The 23834-nt window shown below is 28.7% G+C and overlaps 1 protein-coding gene, 1 long non-coding RNA gene and 8 other non-coding genes across 10 annotated transcripts; 2 read left to right on the top strand and 8 right to left on the bottom strand.

Moving 5' to 3' along the window:
- Window positions 1–570: 570 nt before the first annotated feature.
- LOC115721843 (arabinogalactan protein 13-like) lies at window positions 571–1033 on the top strand. The gene has a single exon (XM_030650931.2). It carries the CDS (start codon window positions 656–658, stop codon window positions 833–835), a length of 180 nt encoding a protein of 59 aa, XP_030506791.1. The 5' UTR covers window positions 571–655; the 3' UTR covers window positions 836–1033.
- Window positions 1034–3621: 2588 nt separating this feature from the next.
- On the bottom strand, window positions 3622–3717 carry LOC133031628 (small nucleolar RNA Z103). The gene has a single exon (XR_009684730.1). It is a non-coding gene; the product is annotated as a small nucleolar RNA Z103 (small nucleolar RNA).
- A 101-nt stretch (window positions 3718–3818) lies between these two features.
- LOC133031629 (small nucleolar RNA Z103) lies at window positions 3819–3914 on the bottom strand. Its single transcript, XR_009684731.1, has one exon. It is a non-coding gene; the product is annotated as a small nucleolar RNA Z103 (small nucleolar RNA).
- A 97-nt stretch (window positions 3915–4011) lies between these two features.
- LOC115724327 (small nucleolar RNA Z103) lies at window positions 4012–4107 on the bottom strand. The gene has a single exon (XR_004013124.1). It is a non-coding gene; the product is annotated as a small nucleolar RNA Z103 (small nucleolar RNA).
- A 98-nt stretch (window positions 4108–4205) lies between these two features.
- Window positions 4206–4302, bottom strand: LOC115724326 (small nucleolar RNA Z103). The gene has a single exon (XR_004013123.2). It is a non-coding gene; the product is annotated as a small nucleolar RNA Z103 (small nucleolar RNA).
- Window positions 4303–4382: 80 nt separating this feature from the next.
- On the bottom strand, window positions 4383–4479 carry LOC115724330 (small nucleolar RNA Z103). Its single transcript, XR_004013127.2, has one exon. It is a non-coding gene; the product is annotated as a small nucleolar RNA Z103 (small nucleolar RNA).
- Window positions 4480–4528: 49 nt separating this feature from the next.
- Window positions 4529–4632, bottom strand: LOC115724329 (small nucleolar RNA Z103). The gene has a single exon (XR_004013126.1). It is a non-coding gene; the product is annotated as a small nucleolar RNA Z103 (small nucleolar RNA).
- Window positions 4633–4787: 155 nt separating this feature from the next.
- LOC115724363 (small nucleolar RNA snoR138) lies at window positions 4788–4937 on the bottom strand. The gene has a single exon (XR_004013156.2). It is a non-coding gene; the product is annotated as a small nucleolar RNA snoR138 (small nucleolar RNA).
- A 75-nt stretch (window positions 4938–5012) lies between these two features.
- On the bottom strand, window positions 5013–5146 carry LOC115724353 (small nucleolar RNA U19). Its single transcript, XR_004013149.1, has one exon. It is a non-coding gene; the product is annotated as a small nucleolar RNA U19 (small nucleolar RNA).
- Window positions 5147–10147: 5001 nt separating this feature from the next.
- LOC133030737 (uncharacterized) lies at window positions 10148–11666 on the top strand. Its single transcript, XR_009684274.1, has 2 exons — window positions 10148–10608; window positions 11289–11666. It is a non-coding gene; the product is annotated as an uncharacterized LOC133030737 (long non-coding RNA).
- The last annotated feature ends 12168 nt before the right edge of the window (window positions 11667–23834 follow it).

Genomic DNA, 23834 nt, shown 5'->3' with positions numbered 1-23834 from the left:
TTATTGGGTTTAGATAAAAATATGTAGTATAAATTAAATCTAAATTAATAAATTCAAAACGGAGTCTGTATTGATGAAACTAGAGAAAAATTAAAATTTTACAAATATTAAACATTTATGCCGCTAAAAATAAACAATAAATTTACACCGTTTACAAACTTAAAACTTTAAATACTTATATCATTATATACCCTAAAAATTAAAACAGAATTTTACCGCTAATTACTCTAATATTCTTTTCCTTCTATATTTTTTTTAAAAGCACAAACGAAAACTATTAATAAATAATAAAATAGTAAAAAAGTGATAAGAGAAGACCAAAAAAGGGCCACATTACAGAACCCAATAAAGAATGAAAGTTGTTAAGAAAGACAGGCTATGGTTATGGCTAATTGGTACCAAATGCAAATGGGACCCAAAAAAGAAAGAAAAAACAACCGTTGGCACAAAGCAGCACCAGCTGTATGGCACCAAACCCATGTGCATTTTTTGGTTGGAGCAACGGTCTTCAAGGCCACATTTTCCCAAAACTCAATTATCTTTCTTACTATAAATACATAACAATAACACCCAATTCACCACAAAATAAACCAACCACAATTCTCTCATCAATCTCAACATTTTCTTTCTTTTACCTCTCTTTTTCCCAACAATAATGGCTCCAATCAGAATGAGGCTTTTTTCGACTTTGGTCGTCGCAGTGATGGCTGTGTCCGCCATCCAAAATGTGGCTGCAGCCGATGCACCGGCTCCTAGCCCTACATCCGATGCCACCGCCTTTGTTCCCGCCGTATTTGCATCCCTTGGAGCTCTTGCAATGGGAATTCTCTTTTGATTTAAATTGTTTTGCTTCGTTTTTTTCAATGTAAATGATGAGTTTTTTTTAACTCGTTTTATTTTTATTTTGATTGATTTTTTTAGTGACATCATGGGGTGTCACACAACACATTCATCTTGTAATATTTAATTTTTCAATATATGAATTATTGTATTGTTTGATTGTCAACTTTATGAGGAGTGTTTGATTTGTTAATGATGTGTTTTATACTAAACTTGAAAATATTTATTTTACCCCTAAATTATTAGAATTCCATTAATTATCAGCTCAAAATATAGTTTTATCATGTTTTTTTGAGATCATTGTATTATTTATTTTTTCATAATTGTTCATTGGTTTTCTTATTTTTATATTTCTTGCTAATTTTAGAATTACATTTGATAAAATCTACTCTCACAATTCTGACCAAAAAAAACATTTCAAGAATAGATTATATATAAATCCACTCAAAATTGGGTGTGAAGATAAAAATGAGTTTTTTTTTTATACATGTATTTCTAGAAGGGTAAAGTTTTTCTTTCAATTTTTTTTTTTCAAAAAAAGATTTTGAGCTATTGTAAAGTTTTTCTTTGGATTTTAAATATTTTTGTACATTCACTAATAAACCATCACCATGTAAACTAGATATAGCAAATTGCCAATTACAAAGAGCAACTTCTCTAATTTTAATTATATGTCAATATATAAGCTGTAAAAGTTATATAATTGAGTCTTTTCAAAAATCTACATACATTCTCTTCAAAAATCAATTGAGGTTAGATCAAGCGGTTAAGGGGTGCGTGTGTATTGAATATTTTGAGTTCAAGTCTCAAATCATAATTTGTAATATAGAAACGCTTAATTAAAAAAAATTTACATAAATAAACACATATTAAGAGTGGATTTGAAAACAAAACTGAACACTTCTTCAATTCTTATGGTTTCTAACCCCACCTAATATTTGATGAGGGTAGTGATAGAGAATCTCATGATTTCTCGAATGTGACGAGCTCCATTCTCTTCTGTTGGAGTCCGTCGCGGTGGTTGTGGGTCTCGGGTGAAGCGCCTTTGGCCATCAGGCAATGGAGTTCATTAGCTCTGCTTCCCTTGCTGATTTTGTGGTTGGAGTTGTGTGGTGGCCTTTCTCGTGCAGGTGTGTGGGCTTTAGAGTGTGTGATTCTTGCTACTTGATTACATTTCAAGCGTTCTGGCTCCGTTGCACTCGAACATTTTTTGAGGTCAAATTTTTCTCAAATGGTGGTGTGTCCTTGTCCTGTCTCCTTCACTGTTTTGAACTATGTTTTGCTCTTTGCCCATTTGTGTTTGGTTGCCTCACCAGTTCTCCGAGGTTGTTTTGTTATCATGAGCCATGAGCTTATTGGTCTTTCTTTAACAGTGTAATTGGCCAATAATTAACAATTGTGATATCAACTTAAACATGATCTTACCCTTATGGAGATAAATAGAATGTTCACTCACGAAACAATAACAACTTCATACAAATGTAATCGAACAAAGAATTTTCTCCTAATAAAATAAAATAATAAATGTAACTTTTAACCACTATGCCAATTGTAGAATTTTAGTTCTGAATTTTGATTTCTGAAAAATATCCCCCATACGTAAATATTTATTACAAACCAGCAGAAATATCCCCAATAGGGTTTAGGGTTAATTTATTGATGAAAGTATGAATCAAAAATTTGTTAACTTACAATATTTATGCTTCAATAATCTCATTGATTTGACTAATTATGCTGTCAAAAAAATAGTGATCAAATTGAACAAAATATGAAGTTTCCGAACTCTCCAACTCTAAAGTTTCTCTTTCAACTACAATCAAAACCATTGTATGGAGAATAATGATATGTGCACATAAAATACACACTAATATAATACACTAGTGTGTTAAATCATTTTTAATAAGGTGAAACTCATAATTAATTGAAGTGGGTTGCCATTCCTCTATTGAAGAAGATAATAAACAACTTTCTTACAGAAAAAAAAATTACATATCTTCAGTGTATATGAAAATATATTGGCAGTCTTTATTGAAGAAAAACAAAGACACAATGACAATTTCTGTGTAAGAACAATAAACTCTAGTAAAATAATAGAGAACAAGGTCACGGTCATTATGTAGAATTATGGCCTTCAATCAGCCAGAGTAGCTCATTTTCACCTTTCCATGCACTTCTTTTCCATGTCCAAAAACACCTTTAATTGATACATATACATATGTATGCATTATACATTGAGTTATTAAAAACTAGTGTACCAAAAGATTCCTGAATCACAAAATTATACTTTTTATCCGGACTAACTCAGGTCCAAATGGAATTGAGCATTCCGAGCCACGTGGCACCACGTGAGTAGTTAAGAAACATACTTAGCAGCATTTTGCAAAATCCAACTTTTCATGTAGTGTCATATGGCTCGGAATGCCTAATTCCATCGAGACAAAAATAGCCTCATAGCCAACAACAAATGAATGGGTGAAGACAAATTGCATTGCTCTAGAGCACATGGTACCAAACAACCATTTCATCGGTGCAAGTAAGTAGCGGATTTACATTATAATATGTGAGACCCGATATTCATTTACACCATTAGCAACATAGGATGTTGGTCACCCTAGAGTGCTCTTTTGGCAAACAGATAGTTATCTTCACATCTGCACATATTAATGTTTCTATCATTTTAACAAGGTTGACAACACAATTTACAATGCAATATGAAACATGAAAATACCTACATCTAAACACATAATTTCTGGATTTTGTTTTGAGAAAAGTTATATTGGGATGGATCAGAATATTGGCTTGGTCTCTCGAAAGAGATTAATAATGCGCTCAGTATAATCAACTTCGATCATCTGGGGAAAAAGTCATCAATTCCATCTTGTTTATCCGAATTTAAATTATAAAAATAGATATATTTATATAGAAAAATAAAAGATAAATTATCTAAATAAAAATCAAACAAAACATAATGTATAAAGATGGATCAGAATATTGGCTTGGTCTCTTGAAAGAGATAAATAATGCGCTCAGTATAATCAACTTCGATCATCTGGGGAAAAAGTCATCAATTCCATCTAATTTACTCTTAATTTTAATGTCTAAAGTTCTATTTAGAAACTAAAACAAAAATTAATCTATTTTAACACAAAGATTAAAACACAAACTATGAAAATGGATCAGAATATTGGCTTGGTCTCTCGAAAGAGATTAATAATGCGCTCAGTATAATCAACTTCGATCATCTGGGGAAAAAGTCATCAACTCCATCAAATTTATACTAATTTAAAAAACTTCAATCCTATTTAGATAGAAAATAAAACACAAATTAATCTATTTTAACACAGAGATAAAAAAAAATTATGAAGATGGATCAGAATATTGGCTTGGTCTCTCGAAAGAGATTAATAAATGCGCTCAATATAATCAACTTCGATCATCTGGGGAAAAAATCATCAACTCCATCTAATTTCTCTAATTCAAAAATAAATTTATCTTGATACTAATACACCAATTCATCTAAAACAAAAAAAAAAATCATAAAAATGGATCAGATATATTGGCTTGGTCTCTCGAAAGAGACAAAAAGTGCGCTCAATTAAATCAGCTTCGATCATCTGGGGAAATAGTCATCAATTCCATAATTAAGTTTCATAAAAACAATACAAAAACAACTTAGTTTGATAAAAGAGTGGATCAGAATTCTGGCTTGGAATATCAAATGAATGATAAACTAAATAATAGCGCTCAGTATAATCAGCTTCGATCATCTGGGGAAAAAATCATCACTTCCAACTCTCTTTCGAACAATAAATTTGATGATAACTATGAACTTGGCCTAAACCTTGCAATATTTACAATTGCTCGTAGCTACCTAAGGACTCGAACATCAAACCTTAACTAACGAACACAACAGAAGATTTCACAAAACAATGTCAGCAAAATGAAGACAATGTTTGAAGCTGATCTTATAAAAAAGATCCTAGGAAAAGGATAACAAACTATTCCTTCCCCTCAAACCGCTTCGAGATGATATATGCCCCTGTCTGAACCAAATGTGGGTTTAAAAAAAGACCACCTTCCAGTTATTCGAGGGCAATTACAACATAAGAGAATTTTGCAATAAATACAGAAAAAAAGTGAATAAAACACAAATATACAAATGAGAAAGTGAAAAATGTCCGAGGATGCTTGAGAGAACTGCAAAGAAAATTTGCAGGACTCCTCAAAATGCCTCAGATAAGGAAAAAAGAGACCAGTACGGCCTCTTTTTTATTGAATTAATCTTTGCCCCTTAACTAAGTCAGATATGAAACTGTTAATATTCATTTGACTACTCAAAGAGGCATCAAACCACCATCTTTCTCAAATGTATCCAAGTTAAATGTGCAAAAATCAGTCTAAATTATCATGAATTAACATAATTTCTAGCTAAAATCCACTAAAAAAATCATAAATAATATAGAAAAAAAAATCCAGATTAAAGAAAAACGAAATTAAGAAGAATGAGCTCTCAATCAAGCATTACACTAACCAAAATCACCAATAATAGTGTCCAATAGCAGTAGTTACATTTCACTACTCACTGGAATCTACATCAGTCACACCAAATGGTCAAAACTAAAGATTATCATAGAAATCTCAGTATTCATATGTAAACACATATTAAAATCAGAAGCAGAATGAAAGTAAACAGAATATGAACCTCAATGAAGATCTAGAGGAAGTGGATGCTTAGAATATGAGAAGCCCTAGCTCAACCTCAACCTCAACCTCAACCCTAAGATTTCTGAAGCGAATACGGCGTCCTATATATACATGTAAAACCCTAGATTCCTGCTCTAGGGTTTTCATAGTGTTGTTTGTTGCCCTTTCTTTTAAGAAGGTTTAAGTATTAACTACACGTCGTTTTGTTCACAAAATGTTTTACCCAAAACAAAATAAACTACGTGTCGGTTAGATCACAAAATATTACTGAGATAAAGAAACTACACGTCGTTTGGATCACAAAATGTTGATATTCTCTCTATCTCTCAACTTTCTTATTTTTCATTCTGTCTCTCTTACTTTAATTTTTCAATTCGTTATAAGAGAAAAATTACTTTAATTTTTTTTATTTTTAGCTCGATTTAAGGATGTTCAAGTAAAAGGTACTATTAAGAACATCAATAATAATAACTACTGGTTATGTTATTATTGTCAAGCAATACTTCCTAATTATTTGAGAAATAAATCCCTCTACTTCACTAACTTGACCCGACCACATTGACAAACAATTCTCCCGACAACATTAGTGATGCTCTAATAATCTCGCTCTATACTTTCTAGATGAGATCTAACTTTATGTGAATGTAAGCGTGTATTTAAAGTGACACCAAAATATAAAAATGGAGTTGTGTTACAAACAAACAAGGATTGGTTTTGGGCTCAATATTGACACTGCCACAACGAACTCTTTTGGATCTTTCATGGCAAAATTAATGATTGGTGCAAGGTTTATTGCTTCCTCTTAACTTCTTCATTTAAGTGCATAACAAGGTCTAAATTTTTTCAGATTGCATTTGCTTGTATCAAGATGTTTAGGGGAAGTGGATCCTCTGTCTAGGATTCCTGTCCATTTTGCTGTCCACCCAATTAAAATACTCCATGTCATTAATAAATTAATAGTAAAACTTTAACTTAATTTCTAGATATTCATTCTGTTAACTTCTTTGTTAATATATATTACATATTTTAATAATAAATGCTGAGTATCAAATACACATTAATTTAGGGTCCACTTTTCTTTCTATTATGAAAGAATGAAACTAAGACTTCTCATATTCTCTCTTTTTTTTAAAAAAAAAAAAAAATAATAAATTAACTTTCTATATTTTGTTTTACTTTTTATATTTTGTTTTACTTTTTTATTTTTAAAATAAATTAACGTGTAAATATTTAAGTGTCAAGTCATTATTCATGTCTCATTTTTAATTGATATTATTACTGTAAAAAATAAATTTAAGTATTTATCTGCATCTAAGAATTAAATTAGATATTTATGTTATAAATAATTTCCTTTTTTCATATTTTTAATACAATAATCAGTCTTATTTTTTATTATTATTTTTTCAGTAAGAATTGTTCTTACTTCTACTCATGGTTATGTATACTTATTGATCAATTTGATGATTTTTTTTTTTAAATAAGATAGTTCAATTCTTTAATCACTTATGCATATAATTAAATATAAGTAAAATTGGTTGTTTTATGATATCTAGCAAATTTATTCTCTACAAAAAAATTATATATTTGAACTTCATCAATTTGAAAATGAAGAACACTAGATATACGTGCATGATATCTAAAATGACTAGAGAGAAATGTTTTTTTAGTGTAGTATATTATTTTATGTATTTCTTTTCAATTAAGCTTAGTTTTTGAAGTAAAAAATTATAGTAAAATTCGAAAAAGAATATGGAATTGGGTTCAAATATATTATTATTATTATTATTTAATAGATATATATTTCAATATATATTTATAATAGGATTAATTTTTTCATCAATTAAATATATAATACAATTTAATTTGAAATCATATAACTTGTTTTTACATATGAAAAACCATTTTGTTGGATAAAGTAAAAAAGAAAAAAAATAAAAATAAAAAAAAAATAATAATAATAATAATAATCTGCCAAACAAAAATAATAACAAAATAATAAGAAAGTGTTTTTCACTTGAATCAAATTTAAAAATTTCATAGTTAGGTCTCACTGCACTAATATGTCCTTATTTATTAAACAAATATATGTATTATATTAATACTTATACTCTTAACAGTACTGTTAACAAAAAGATAGATGTTAAAATGGTAATATTAATTCATTAATGACTTGGACTATTTTAATTGGGTGGACAGCAAAATGGACAAGAATCCTAGACAGAAGATCCGCTTCCATGTTTAGGAGCACCAACTAAACTATTTTTCTATGCTAAGTTGCCTTTTTCTTTGCCTTTGCGCTTTTAGCTTTATTACGATTCATATCAAGTAGCTATGTTATTATTTTGGTCTTCTAATTTTTAATGCTAATTAAGGAAATTTTATCAAAGGAAGAAATTATGCAATAAAAAATATATTAAAAGTGTTTTAATTGAGATTTGAATCAAAATTTTTGAAAGCATACCCATCAAAGCAAAACTACTTAATTTTCAATTTTAGTTCACAAAATAATTCATTTCAATATCTTATATTTGATCATTTACAAGGATCTTATTGATGTAAAACAAATAACATACATACACATTCCAATTTTCTTATTACAACACAACAATAATATATAGAAAATAATACATAAATAATAACTTAACACATCAATTTAATAGAGAATGGCTTTATAATTAACCAACTTGAGGAGTTGTGGTAACAACTCCACTCTCATCAACCACAATACGAACCCTATCACACCGAAACTGAAAATCACCATTAAAATTTTCCGAAACAACAATGGCGGTCACTGCAGAATTTTCCCTTTCAATAGTCTCTTTAGCAACCTCGCCACTCACTCCTAGCAACTCGGGCCATATTGTCTTTCCTGTCAAAATTTATATAATATTAAACATTTGTGACATTTATAAATTAAAAGAAAAATGGTAAAAAAGTTTGGTAAATTTTGATACCTTCACAACTCATCTTTGCTAAAACAATATAAAGATGAAGCCTTTGAAATATACGATGCAGATTGGAGAGTATATGTTTATAGATCTATGTATTGATATATTTGATTTTGAGAATAGATTAGAGAGATGCCCTATTTATAGATTTTGAAGAGTTAATAAACATTTGACACTTGTGTATTATATATACATTTATATAATTTTTTATGTATTAAAGTACAACTGTACAAGAAAGAATACACGCATATACATTGAACTAGGTGAATGTACGTGCCGAGCCACGTATTGCTAGTTTTATTTAAGATTTTGGTATTTTTAAGATTTTGAATGTATTTTATTTTTAAAGATTACAAATTTTTTGTTTGAAAAAATTAAATATTTATATTTGAAATATTATTTAATAATGTATTAAAAATAATATTAGTGTAATTATAAAATTGTAAATAAATTTATTATTGGAGTAGTAGATTATTCTATTTAGTTCTTTTTTTAACATAGCATTGTAATGTAAGTTTATATTTATAAATATTCTGTAAAGTGTTAATATTATATGAACATCTCCATTTATAAAGCTAAAAAGTGGGTCAATGACAGAAGTGGTATATCTGCAATCACACAAAGATAGAAGTGGTATTTCTGCTTCCTATGCTTATCCAGAGAAAATATTAGATAACGTAATGTTAACTTTAATATATAAAGATTTTTCTTTTTTAAAAAATAAATAAAAAAAAATATTAATATTCTCCCAAAATAGGTTTGTTAGAGAGATATGTGGGTAAAATGATTTTTTTCATTTAAAAAAAGATTATTAATATTTAAAAGATTGTTTAATTTTTTGGGTTTAATTATTGGGTTTATTTGTTAATGGGAGATCAAACCTAATCGTTAAATTTAACAGAATATTCTTTTTATTTTTAAGAATATTCTGTTAAACCAAGAATTGCCGTTAGATAGGCATTTTTAATATATAAAGATATATATACATTTATATACACGTTTGAATTAGATTTATTTTATTAATTTAATTTGATAAAACATATCAAACCATTAAATTTTTAGATAAGGTGTAACATAAGAAAATGTTCTCGATATTTATTTTATTTTGGCAAATATATTTATCAAACAAAAAAATTCAAGAGACAAGATCTATAAGTTTTATGGTTTCGTTGGGTAATTAGAACTTAAAATATGTATGTATCTATGTAGTTTAGTATGAACAGAATATAATAAAAAATGAAGTTGAGTACCTATCAAATTTAAAATTCATAATCTTGTTCCACACTCGTAAGCTCTTAATTTCTGAGCTTCATATTAATAATTATCATATTTTTTTATATTTTTATTCTATCTGCGCATATAAATAACTTTATATTTATATTTTTATTTTTATTTTTTGACCTATTAATTAAAATTATTCATAAATTTACGATGCGATGCTGACATCAGTAATCGTTACAAGAACCTCTTTTAATCAAGATAGGCCATTATTTAACTAAAAAAAATGCTTTACTAAACCATAAGTTATATACATTTGATAAATTCACATCATTATTAATTATTTGAAAATTTTATATTACTTACAAAATTTATATTTCATATACAAATTAATAGGAACAATCTGTTAATTAGGATATGCTAAGAATCTAATACAAAAAGCATATAAAATACTCTTGGTGTTAGTAATATATTATAGTCTATATTGTGTGTGCATTTATTGACATTTTGTTGTGTTTTCTCTTTGTACTTATCTAATTTATACGTGTATGATATATTTAAGATAAACATACATACATATACACTATAAGAAAGATAAGTACAACAAAAAAAAAAAACACACAATAAAATGTCAATAATGGTGGTGGTATATGTATAGTCAATAATAGACAAACACTACGTACAGATATATATAGTAATTAAAAAATATGTGTATACATAATTTAGGGCAAGCCAACCAAGTCATAAATATTAGGTTGGACTCAAAATTCTATAAATAGGACATCTAGATCTCTCTAATTCTCAAAATCATAATCTGCCTATATATATACATATATAGTTTACTCATCATATTGCAAGAGATCAGAAACTCAGCTAGCAAAAGATATGAGTTGTGAAGGTACATATATTTATCTCTTAATAATCAAATATAATATATATATATATATATATTATATTAAATGTGACTATTTAACAAAAATTATTAATTTAACAATTTTTATTTTTTCGTTAAAGTTAGCAGTGAAAACTATTACTGTTAAATCAATTAATTAATTATTTTTTTAAAAAAACAGTTTTAAATATTTAAATTTAATTTATTTATTAAAATATAACTTAAATAATTATTTAAAAGTATATATAAATAAAATTAGATAATTATTTTTTATATAAATTTTAATTTTAATTAAATGTTAATTCAATTAATTAATAAACTCTAAACAAATATGTATAAAAAGTGTGTCATTATAAAGTAGGATAAAGTGAGGTGTATGATAAGATATGTATAGAATTTTATCTTAAAATTAATTAGCAATTAGAGAAGTACCTCATGTATTTTATTTATGTTATTATTTTTCATACATTAACAATGTGTGACTCTCTAATACTCTCTGAACAAAGTGTTAGTTATTTTTTGTTAACTATAACACTCCTAGACAACTTAATCGCAAAAGACATGTACTTTTAGCTCACAACAACTCTTTTTATTATTTGGTCAAGTCATTATATAATTAATCTTCAATTTACAAAAAGTATCTAATAAATATTAATTACAATTATATAATTTTATATATTTTGCAGGGAAGACATCATGGCCTGAGCTGGTAGGAGTGGAAGGTGAGGTTGCTAAAGAGACTATTGAGCGAGAAAATTCTGCAGTGAATGCCATTGTTGTGGCAGAGGATGCCCAAGGTGACACTCAATTTCGTTGTGACCGGGTTCGTGTTCGTGTTAATGAAAATGGAATTGTTACTAGGACTCCTCAAATTGGTTAACAAGCCACCAATTTCCATTGATTGCCATATCTAAAGGCTAAACCTATTTAATTCTATTGTTAAGTGTATTTAAGTACAATCTCTATGTATCACTAGTAGAAATAAAAAAAAAATGGGATTGTGTATGTTTTCCCTTTTATATATTATATCAATAAAAATGAAAGGTATATAAATTTGAGTATAAGATGTTGAAATGTATTAATTTATCAAATATATATTTAGATGTGGATGAATATGTTTGTTTTTATATTATAATAATTTTAGTTTTACTTAATAAAATATATACTTAAATAGATTTTTAAAGTTCCAGCAAAAAAAAAAAAAAGATTTTAAAGGGTTGAGAAAATAACATATTTTCTATTTCCCTCAGAGTAACAAAATCTATATTTTCATTCTTTAAAAAGGAAAAAAAAAAAAAGGAAAAAAAAAACAATATTTTTATACATGCCCACTACTAAAAACAATGAATTTTATTGTTGTGTAATTAAATTAAGTGTGTTTAGATATAAGATGGTAATTATATATAAACTTATAATATATTGTTAACAAAATAAGTAGTATAAAAAAAAATATTTTTTAATAGATAATATTTAAAATAAAAAATTTTTAGCAATTATACAGTGTTAACCCAATTCTTGAGAATTGAAGATAATTGTAATTATTTCTAATTACACAATTGTGTAATTATATATATTCAATTGCACCAAATCCAATTCTTCTATAATTTTCCAAATACCCTAAACTTTATTGTGATTACGATATCCTAGCTGGTCTTTTTTAGCAAATTAGTGAAAACTAGTAGTGCTTTTTTACATAAAATTTTTTAATATTTCTAATTATTTAGGTTTAGTTAGTATAAAAAATTTACTTGAAAAATGTGATATGGATGTCTTATTTGAGTCAAATGAGTTCCAAGTAGTCAGATTGAATTGATTAAATGTGGTTTTTAATTGTTAGAATTTGAGTAATGTGGGAAGATAATAGAATATATTATTAGAATATTTTATTTATGGAAATTATTTTCTAATTAAGGAAATGATTTTCTATTTAAGGAAATAAATAAATAATTGATTTTCTGTTACATGAATATTTTATATTCATTGAATCTGGACAAAATCAATTATGTAATATTCTATATATGGTCAGATTTCTATATTCATTACCTGATTTGATTTCCTGAATTAATTGTCAAAATATTCTGACAATTAATGTGGCGCAGATACTGATGGAGTATCTCACCTATAAATATAGGGTCTCGGTCCCCGAGCTCCTCACTCATTCTGTTCATAACAGCAAAATCCATCTAAAGAGAGTTGAGAGAGCGAGGAAGCCCGATTACCCACATCAATCGGTTTCTTTTGCAGATCAAGCTTATGTGGGATTAATGCTCAAAGAATCAATGGCTGGAGGTATTTCGATCCTTATATTCATATAGTGTATATGTTTATTTATTCCGCATGTTATATACACATCATATATTTTATATTATACATATAAATGTCTAACAGTTGGTATCAGAGCGGATTATATATCTCTGCCTTGATTTATTTTGAGTTTTCATATATATATATACATACATTTACGGGATTCTTCATTTATAATATAATATATATTTCATATATATACTTTCATATTATATAATTCCCGATTATATATATATTCATATACTCAATTTTTTAATATATACTGTAACGCTCGCATTTTAAAATAATAATATACGAAGTCTAAATTTTGATAATTAATATATTTAATAATTATACGAATCGGGATCCCGAGTATCAAAATACTAATTAAAATATTTTACTAATATGTACATATATATATTTTTTTTAAAAATTTAGCGGACAAGCATCCTCAAAATACAGACTCCAAAATATTTATAAACCGAAACCCTCCAGGTTGCACTGCCGCGATATGTACAATCATGCCAAGTTCCACCTCACTGTTCCTCCAGCTTTGCTTTTCCTTTACCTACACAAGGTAGCAAACTGATGAGTCAACAGACTCAGTAAGATATGCAAGAAATATACGAAAGTAACACGTTGCCAGCTTTATGATTAAGCTGCCCTGAGCCTAACAACGAAGCTCACCAAATGATTAAGAACGTTCTTTAAGGGTAGTACGACTACTATACCAAATGCACTAAAGTACCAACTCTGTACTTGTGTTGGTAGAGCCTTAACTGTACTCCCGGGAATTACTAAGTGTTGTACCACGAACACGACGTACCCTGGGTACTCGTGTTGGTAACACCGTAATTACATTAACATCCAAAACAAGCATAAACATTCATATATATATTCTTACGCTATCTTACCTCGTTCCTTGCTCAAGTGTGCCGGTCAGCCTGAGTGGAAGTGCAGCTCGACGTTTTACAGGGCCCTAAACCATAATGTTTAAAATCCGATGAGAGACTCGCTAAAATACTTATCGGGGATTTAAAATTCAAACTAAGCTTAACCCTATCGATGAAAAGGATGCCAACACTCTAATTTACTTAAAAACGGGAAAAACTAGGGCTCGGGAAAAAGCCCCAACCGGCAGGCCGGTTCCCAACCGGAGGTCCGGTTCCTGGGACCAACCGGTCGACCGGTTGCAACAGGGCCCCAGGAACCGGAATTCCGGTCGCCGGGAACCCAAAAATTCTTCCCCTTAATTCAAAACAACCCCAAACTTCACAATAACTTCCAGAACACCTGTAAACATCATACTAGATCAATCCCAATCAATAAAACTCAGCAATTCACACAAATTTTCAATCCACCATTAGAGAGCTAAGTTTGAGTTCACAAACTCAAACCTTAAATTAACCTTCAATTTCAATTCAAATGAGCTCAAACAACCTAAAACCATTTCCAGAATACCAAGTTATACCATTTCAATCCACACAGCCACCTAGAACCTAAATTCACATGTAAAAACCTAACCTAGACTAAAGAAAACTTAAGAGAGGAGAGCAAGAGGAAATACCTTGAATTGGAACTTCAAACTCAACTAGAATTCAAAGATTTCAGCAAGAAATAACCTCCTTCCTTGCTGGTTGATGGATCGAAAGAAAGAGGGAAAAGAGAGATGAAAATAGAGACTTCACTACTAAGCTTCTTCTAACTCATCTCCTTGTTTTCTTTCTTTTATTAATTTATTTTTTTTTTTTAAATCAAAGTCAATATAATAAAAAGGCAGCCATTAATCACTAAAAGCCAAAACAAGGGTTTTAGAAAGAAAAAGACCTAATTACCCTTATAACTAATAAAGCTAGTCACCAACTCCCAAGGGCAAATTGGTCATTTACCACACCCCGAAAATACCAACTCCGCTAAAACTTAGCAATGATATCCCGAAAAAATATTCTAAACCATATAATACAATTCTCTAAAGGCCCCAACGTCGCTTTCCACCGCTTCCGAACACAAACACAGAAATTGGATAATTAAACATAAAATAACATAAAAACATATATGATATATAAAATATATTTCCAAAATATGCATTCCATAATTACTAATACATAAACCTTAAATAATTAATAATACAAAGTACTATTCATAGGCGGTCTTTACATATACACATATATATATATTCATCTTCATATTTACGTTCATATATATATATTATATACATTCATTTATACCGTATAATATATATATGTTTCTGAGTATACACTTTCATATTATATTCATTGATTTCTTTCCATATAATTGATTATCATATTCTTTTATATATCTTTATGATATTTTATATGGTTTAATGTGTATATGTAAGTATATATGTATATATATATCCAGTATTGGTTTTTGTTTGTATATATATTTTATATACATTTTCTTTTCATTTACGTATATATATTCATATTTATATATATACTTTTATATTAATATTTCATAATCTATATGTTCATATATATATGCACATTCATATTTATATTCATATACTGTGTGTATACATATAATTTTCATGTATATATGTTTATGTATAATACTCAATGCTTTCATATTTTTGTTGCATAAAATTGTATGTAATACTCTCTTTCATACATTAATGATGATTTTATGCAGTATATATACATTGTATACGAGTATATATATACATGAAAATTTTATTTTTCGGTCTATAATTTTTTCGTTTTCATTTTTGGTATTTATTTTAAATCCTCTATTCATTACTATATTCATATAATATTTTAGATCGATTTTATGAATGAAAAGGATTTAAAACCCATCTGAAAACTAAAAAAAAAAATTCTCTTAAGAACACGATTGGACCCGAAAGAATTTTTTATGAAATTAAAGTCTACATTTTACGTGTTTTCGATGCTTGAAATCAATATGGATCTCTTAATTTATTCATTTAGATCATTTTGGAATTAGTTTCATGAATTTTGGTCATCGGTGTTGTTTTTCATGGCAGTTTTTCAAAAAAAAAAAAAAAAAGGAAAATTAAGAAAAATTTAAGAAAATTCCGAAATTTTGTTACTTTGATTTATTTTTGGAATTTTATTTTATTTCCTTATTTTTGTTGATTTAGTCAATTAAATTACATTTGTTTAACTTTCCATTCTTATTTAACATATATCTTCATATATTATATGTTATTTAGTAATAAATTATCATGGAAAGTTTTTAATTTGGTAAATTAATTACATGTTTTAATTTTTCATGTAATTACAATAATTGTGATATTTTAAGAATGTGAATATTTAATTATTCTACAATTAAGTGCGCAATTATTGTATTTATTTACCAATTAAGTAATTTATTGATTAAATTAATTGATAATCTGCCATTAAGTATATTCTTTAATTTTGCATTTAATTAATTCCATATAATTAATTGTACTAATTTGTATATTTACCTTATTTATACAAATTAATTATTAGTATAAATATTTAAGATATTATATGGTTATAAATGCATAATTAATTACATGTCATGGAATTAAGCATTTAATTTATTATCATACAATAATTGTTTTAATTTGTATTTATTTGGCAAATTTATTTTTAATACAATTAAATTTGATTTGTATGATTTAAATGCTATACATAAATTCTTTTTATAGTGCTAGATATATTTAGCAATATTCAAACATTAAGATAGGTTGAATATTTTATTATAGCACATTAAGTTTCATAAAAATTCATAAAATTATTCATAAAATATTCATAAAACTTCCTAAAATGAATAAAATATGAATAAAATGTAAGTAATTTTATGGTTTGACATAAGAAAACATGAACTTGGGACAAATGCTCATATCTAGAACGGTTTTTAATGATCTTCGGACGACCACACTAGGAGCACTAATCTCAGTGATTGTTTATTATGTTAACAACGAAATTACTTTTAGGTAGAGCCCAATACCTAATGTCAAAGTGAAAATATAATTTTATATAATTAGGGAGTAGCCACAGCATCCTTATTTGTATAAAATTATACATTAATTAAAATTCACCTTAATGGACATAACTTGTAATTAATTATATAGGTATAATAATTTTACCCCACAGGGATTTTATTATATTTGTATAATTAATTAGGATAATATGTTAAATTAAATTCTCTTAATTTACCCCACATGGAGTTATGGGGATTTAATTTAATAGTGTTATCACAAATTTAATTAAAGATAGATAATAATCCTTCATTTTCCTAAACTAATTGTTTAATTAAATCTATCATAAGGTTCATCTAATTTTATTAAATTTAAAATTTAGCCCACAGGCAATTTTAGATTTAGTAAAATTTTAATCTTCAGTTTATACTTTGGTGTCTAGTGAACCACATAATTTTAAATAATTAGGGAGTAGCCACAGCATCCTTAATTATATAAAATTATATATATATTAAGTGGATTAAGATCACATAATGGACATGAATTATGTGAACATAATAATCTTACCCTACAGGGATTTTATTATTTTTACATAATTAATATGTTAAATTAAATTCTCTTAATTTATCCCACAGGGAATTATGTAGATTTAATTTAATAATTTTATCAAAAAGTATAAAATTTTGAAACATTTATAAATAATTAAGTGTTTCATACCTTTCATTGAGATAAAAATATTAAACTTTAAGTTTTTCATAAATTATGTAAATCTATCATAATCTACATCTAAATCTAATCTTATTAAATTAAAAATTTAGCCCACAGGCAATTTTTGTTTAACAAGATTTCATATGTAAGCATGTTTATTCATTGGTAAAAACATGATTCATTTAAACCTCAAAACTATATATGTAATTTTATTACATCACTATTCATAAATTTCTTCCATACCAGTAGAAATTTTCAAAATTTATTCTGATAACTTCATTTAGAATATACAGTTTTTACTGTATAATTAAGAAAAATAAATCACTTTATTATCACCAATAAATTTTAATTTATTGTGTATGAATTCATTCTAATATAGTTAATGTGATTATTAACACATAGTGGATTATTTTAAATTGTTATTCCACATTCATAATTTCTTGCAAGGTTTACAATAAACCTAAGAAAGTCAGTAACTGTGAGAAAATCTTATCCACAGACAAGATAAGTTCTCACATTTAGAAGTTTAAGGAACAAGCAATATAGTAGTGGCTTGTTTTAAAATTGGCAAAGACCTTTATGTTCCAAGATTCTATTGAAACTTGATTTAGACACACATTTAGAGGTCTTTACTACAAATGATGTCACTCATAAAGATATGCAAGTTCAATCTGACAATAAGAAATGTGTTATTAATAAGAATTCTTCTACATTATAGCACCAAATATTATGGAACATATCTCCATAAATAGAATAAATGTTAGTAAATGGTGGGGATCTTCGTTACACTAGATTTTACTAACTTTATTTAGAACTTATGTGAATTTCATTATGTGAATTTCATTAAGAATATGTATTCCAACAAGTCAAATCGGTGCATACTAGAATTCTATCATATTAGAAATCATACAAGTCAATTAATTTTGAAGACATGGACTCAAATTTTGCATCTCTTTTTTAACGATTACTCACATAAATAATTTTTTCTACAAAAGTATAGATTTATATGTTTCAAAGACATTTAAATCTTAAGTAGAGAAATGGTGCATTTTGCATATTAAGATAGTGAGATCAAATATAAAATGGAGAATACTACATTAAAATTCGTGAGTATGGATAAACTCCCAGTCTATTTGCAAAGTTTCTTTAAAAGCATGGGTTCATTGCCCGATACATATGCTTGGTGCACCTAAATTATAGTGTGTAACAGATTTAAAAAACTAAGTATTTTTTGGACATGGGGTGGAGCCTACATAGCAAACTCTAATCTTTCCTAAATCTTTCTCTATTGATACTCTTCAATGGGGTGTACATATCGAATCGTGTTCTAACCAAAGTTGTTTCTCAAACATATTTTGAGTTGTGATAAGGTTGAAAACCGACTTGATGACATGTATACATTTTATAAATACCCATATATAGTTCGAGTAAAATTGTCAAAGAAAAGATCTGGACCCAAAACCATAAATGAGCATATTTCATTTAAAAAGCTATAAGGTTTAAGGGTTACATATTTTATTATCCATCTCACAACACTAGAATTGTGGAATTAAGAATTGACTTGATCAGTGGGAGTGATCAATCTAGGAACCTAGTTTCCGAGAAAGATCATTCATATTTTCTCAAACTTCCACCTCAAGTGTTAGATTAATTATGATTCACAACAACCCTTAAGATTACTGGTTATTGAGAATTCATAACTAATCATTAATAATATACAAGTCATTGGTAAAATTCTAATAAGTTATGTTATTTAGTAATTGCTTACAATTTCTAAAATAACATGCTATTGAACCATTTGCTCTTTTAAGAGTTTGTTGGTCCATCCTTAAGATGACTTATTAGAACAGTAAGATCAATGTATTCTAGTGATCACATTTTGTACAATAAGAGTTCAACTACAATATTAATTTGAGACACAAATTAAATTATAGAATGATAAAGAATTGAAGTTGTAGTACAATATGCCATGAATGAAGAAATGAATATCTTAAATAGCAATAAAGTTTATCTTTAGTAAAGTTGCCTAATGGGGTGGAGAACATTAATTAAGCATAGATTTTTTCACCAATAATATTCATTAGGCAACATTGAGAAACATAAAGATATAAAAGAATATTCATTGCTAAGAAGTTCATTTTGAACTAAGAATCAATAACAAAGGAGATTTACATTCTCAATTGTTTTTATAAAAGATTCTATTATAGACCTTGGCATTTGTTGCTTGTTTTAATTCATTAATCAATTCCAAATAGTGAACTAGAGGAGAAGGTATATAGACTGCCATAAAGATTGGTGAACATATGCAAGCTTAAAGTGTCTACCTATAGATTAAAACAAACATCTCACAAATTGGTATTATATCATCTTTTCCTTTAGGTTTGAAAAGAGAATTATGGAAATAATTATATACCAGAAAGTTAGTGGGAGTAATATTTGTTTTATACGTCGACAATATGTTACTTGCAAATGATGATAAAAGTTTTCTATATAAGTTGAAATCATTCATATCTTAAATTATTATTTTGAGATAAGGAATATAAATAATATATATAATTTTAATTAATTAGAGAGTAGCCACAGCATCTCTGATTAAATAAAATTATGTATTATTCATCAGATATAACTTTTATCTTTAAGTGTGATAAATTCAACTCGAACCAGCATCTGAAAAATGATATGGAGTGAGAATAAATTAAGAACATTCATTTGCTTCTATTTTAGAAGCCTAATGTATGCCTAAGAGTCTGAATAAGACTTTGCATTACATTTGTTTCAGGATTGTTAAGTAGTATCAGAATAACTAAAGTTAAGACCACTTTATTTTTCATACAAAGTGATGAGGTATCTTTAAGATACTAAAAATTATATTCATACATATTTTAAGATGAATTGACCATCTGGAAATATAATTAACCAATTAGATTCTAACATACTTCACTGGTTGTATTTATTCACGTAAATCAATATTTTATTACGTCCTTAAGATTACCAGTAAGTTATATTGTAGAGAATCTTGATTGTTATTTTCACTATAGAAGTTAGATTCATTTATTGTTTTGAGGATACATCTTGTATGATGTATTATAGAGTTTCATAGTAGGCCTAGAGTTCAGAATTACAGTTTCATTAGGCCATTAAGAAAATTTTGCGATAAATTCAGCTACAATATTTATGGCTAATAACTATAAGAGTACTGGTCGAAGCTAGCATATCGACATTAAGTATTTAGCCATAAAAAGGCGTGATAAGTGGTCATTAATCACGCAAACTGAATTAGGTGATCGCATATCCTTGACTAAAGGCATGCCACAACACAAATTCAAGGATCATAAAGTAAATATGGGATTCAATTAACCCATATGCAGTTTTTTATTTGTACAACCAAAAATTATTTAATGAAACTCTAATTTCGATATTTTCTCATATTTATGTGCACCTTAATTTCATCTGAGAAAATTATCGTAAGAGGACCTGAATAAACATAAGGGTTAGGGTTTATTCACTTAAGTACATTGCCACATAAAGTACATTGTTATATAATAAATATATCGTAATACATAGAAGATAATACTCGACTTATAATGAGGACATGTCGCTATGATTCGTATGTTTATTATATAATGAGGAACGTTTGGATTTGAATGTTTTAGTCTAAATGCTGACCAAGTGGGAGAATATTAGAATATTTTATTTATGGAAATTATTTTCTAATTAAGGAAATGATTTTCTATATAAGGAAATAAATAAATAATTGATTTTCTGTTACATGAATATTTTATATTCATTGAATCTGGACAAAATCAATTATGTAATATTCTATATATGGTCAGATTTCTATATTCATTACCTGATTTGATTTCCTGAATTAATTGTCAAAATATTCTGACAATTAATGTGGCGCAGATACTGATGGAGTATCTCACCTATAAATATAGGGTCTCGGTCCCCGAGCTCCTCTGTAACGTCCCCGCTTCAAGCCTCCATTGGACCCTTACACCCACGGACTAATGGCTCTTATACACGGGTACGCCACTCTGGATGCTTCTTGGATTGATGACTGACCCTACAGACCAACACGAGTGTTTCCAGCATGCTTTGTCCTCACTCGCACGTTTCCTGGGAAAACTTCCGAGGAGGTCACCCATCCTAAAATTACTCCCAAGTCAAGCTCGCTTAACTGTGGAGTTCTTTCGTGATGGGCTACCGAAAAACAAGATGCACCTTGTTGATATAGGTAGTACCAATCAATCCATTTAAGCTCTCTTTAACTGTGTAGTCCCATACCTACACAGTCTAAGAATCATCCCACTTGACCTTCCCCAGGCGGTGTGGGATTGCACAGCTTACCCGGTGTTTCCCCTTACGGATCACAGGACTACTGACTGTCACAATCACCCCCCCTTACGGGGTCCGACGTCCTCGTCGACCACACTTCCGGCTGGGTCAAGGCTCTGATACCATTTGTAACGTCCCCGCTTCAAGCCTCCATTGGACCCTTACACCCACGGACTAATGGCTCTTATACACGGGTACGCCACTCTGGATGCTTCTTGGATTGATGACTGACCCTACAGACCAACACGAGTGTTTCCAGCATGCTTTGTCCTCACTCACACGTTTCCTGGGAAAACTTCCGAGGAGGTCACCCATCCTGAAATTACTCCCAAGTCAAGCTCGCTTAACTGTGGAGTTCTTTCGTGATGGGCTACCGAAAAACAAGATGCACCTTGTTGATATAGGTAGTACCAATCAATCCATTTAAGCTCTCTTTAACTGTGTAGTCCCATACCTACACAGTCTAAGAATCATCCCACTTGACCTTCCCCAGGCGGTGTGGGATTGCACAGCTTACCCGGTGTTTCCCCTTACGGATCACAGGACTACTGACTGTCACAATCACCCCCCCTTACGGGGTCCGACGTCCTCGTCGACCACACTTCCGGCTGGGTCAAGGCTCTGATACCATTTGTAACGTCCCCGCTTCAAGCCTCCATTGGACCCTTACACCCACGGACTAATGGCTCTTATACACGGGTACGCCACTCTGGATGCTTCTTGGATTGATGACTGACCCTACAGACCAACACGAGTGTTTCCAGCATGCTTTGTCCTCACTCGCACGTTTCCTGGGAAAACTTCCGAGGAGGTCACCCATCCTGAAATTACTCCCAAGTCAAGCTCGTTTAACTGTGGAGTTCTTTCGTGATGGGCTACCGAAAAACAAGATGCACCTTGTTGATATAGGTAGTACCAATCAATCCATTTAAGCTCTCTTTAACTGTGTAGTCCCATACCTACACAGTCTAAGAATCATCCCACTTGACCTTCCCCAGGCGGTGTGGGATTGCACAGCTTACCCGGTGTTTCCCCTTACGGATCACAGGACTACTGACTGTCACATCCTCACTCATTCTGTTCATAACAGAAAAATCCATCTAAAGAGAGTTGAGAGAGCGAGGAAGCCCGATTACCCACATCAATCGGTTTCTTTTGCAGATCAAGCTTATGTGGGATTAATGCTCAAAGAATCAATGGCTGGAGGTATTTCGATCCTTATATTCATATAGTGTATATGTTTATTTATTCCGCATGTTATATACACATCATATATTTTATATTATACATATAAATGTCTAACATATATAAGATGAATGGACTACTCATTTCATTGTCAATTAATTTTATTTTTTTTTGGTGGAGTCGTATAGCTATTAGAGAGTTTGTTTTATTTGTTTTTATTCTGATTCTATGTTAGAATTTGAGATAATATAAATAAGGTTTTATCTCAAAACTAATTGACATCAATTAGTTTTGAGATAAAACCTTATTTATATTATCTCAAATTCTAACATAGAATCATCAGAATAAAAACAAATAAAACAAACTCTCTAATAGCTACGACTCCACCAAAAAACAAAGAACATCCACACATTATTGCAACACATAAAAAAAAAAAAATGCATAAAACAACGATCATTAAATAAAAACTTATAATTGATCATTTACAACGATCTTATTGATATTACATTATAAAACAAAGAACATACACACATTATTACAACACATAAGAAACAATGCATAAATAAAAACTTACCAATTTATAAAACTAATTAAATTAAAATATGTTGCAAATGATATATATAATTAACCAACTTGAGGAGTTGAAGTAACAATTCCATTGTCATCAACAACAACACGAACTCTATCACACCGAAACTGATGATCGCCAATAAAATCTTCTGAAACAACAATCGCATTTACAGTAGAATTTTCCCTTTCAATAGTCTCTTTTGCAACCTCACCTCTTACT

The sequence above is a fragment of the Cannabis sativa genome, chromosome 9, assembly GCF_029168945.1.
Source record: "Cannabis sativa cultivar Pink pepper isolate KNU-18-1 chromosome 9, ASM2916894v1, whole genome shotgun sequence".
Classification (NCBI taxonomy): domain Eukaryota; kingdom Viridiplantae; phylum Streptophyta; class Magnoliopsida; order Rosales; family Cannabaceae; genus Cannabis; species Cannabis sativa.
This window is presented reverse-complemented; position numbering and strand designations above follow the sequence as displayed.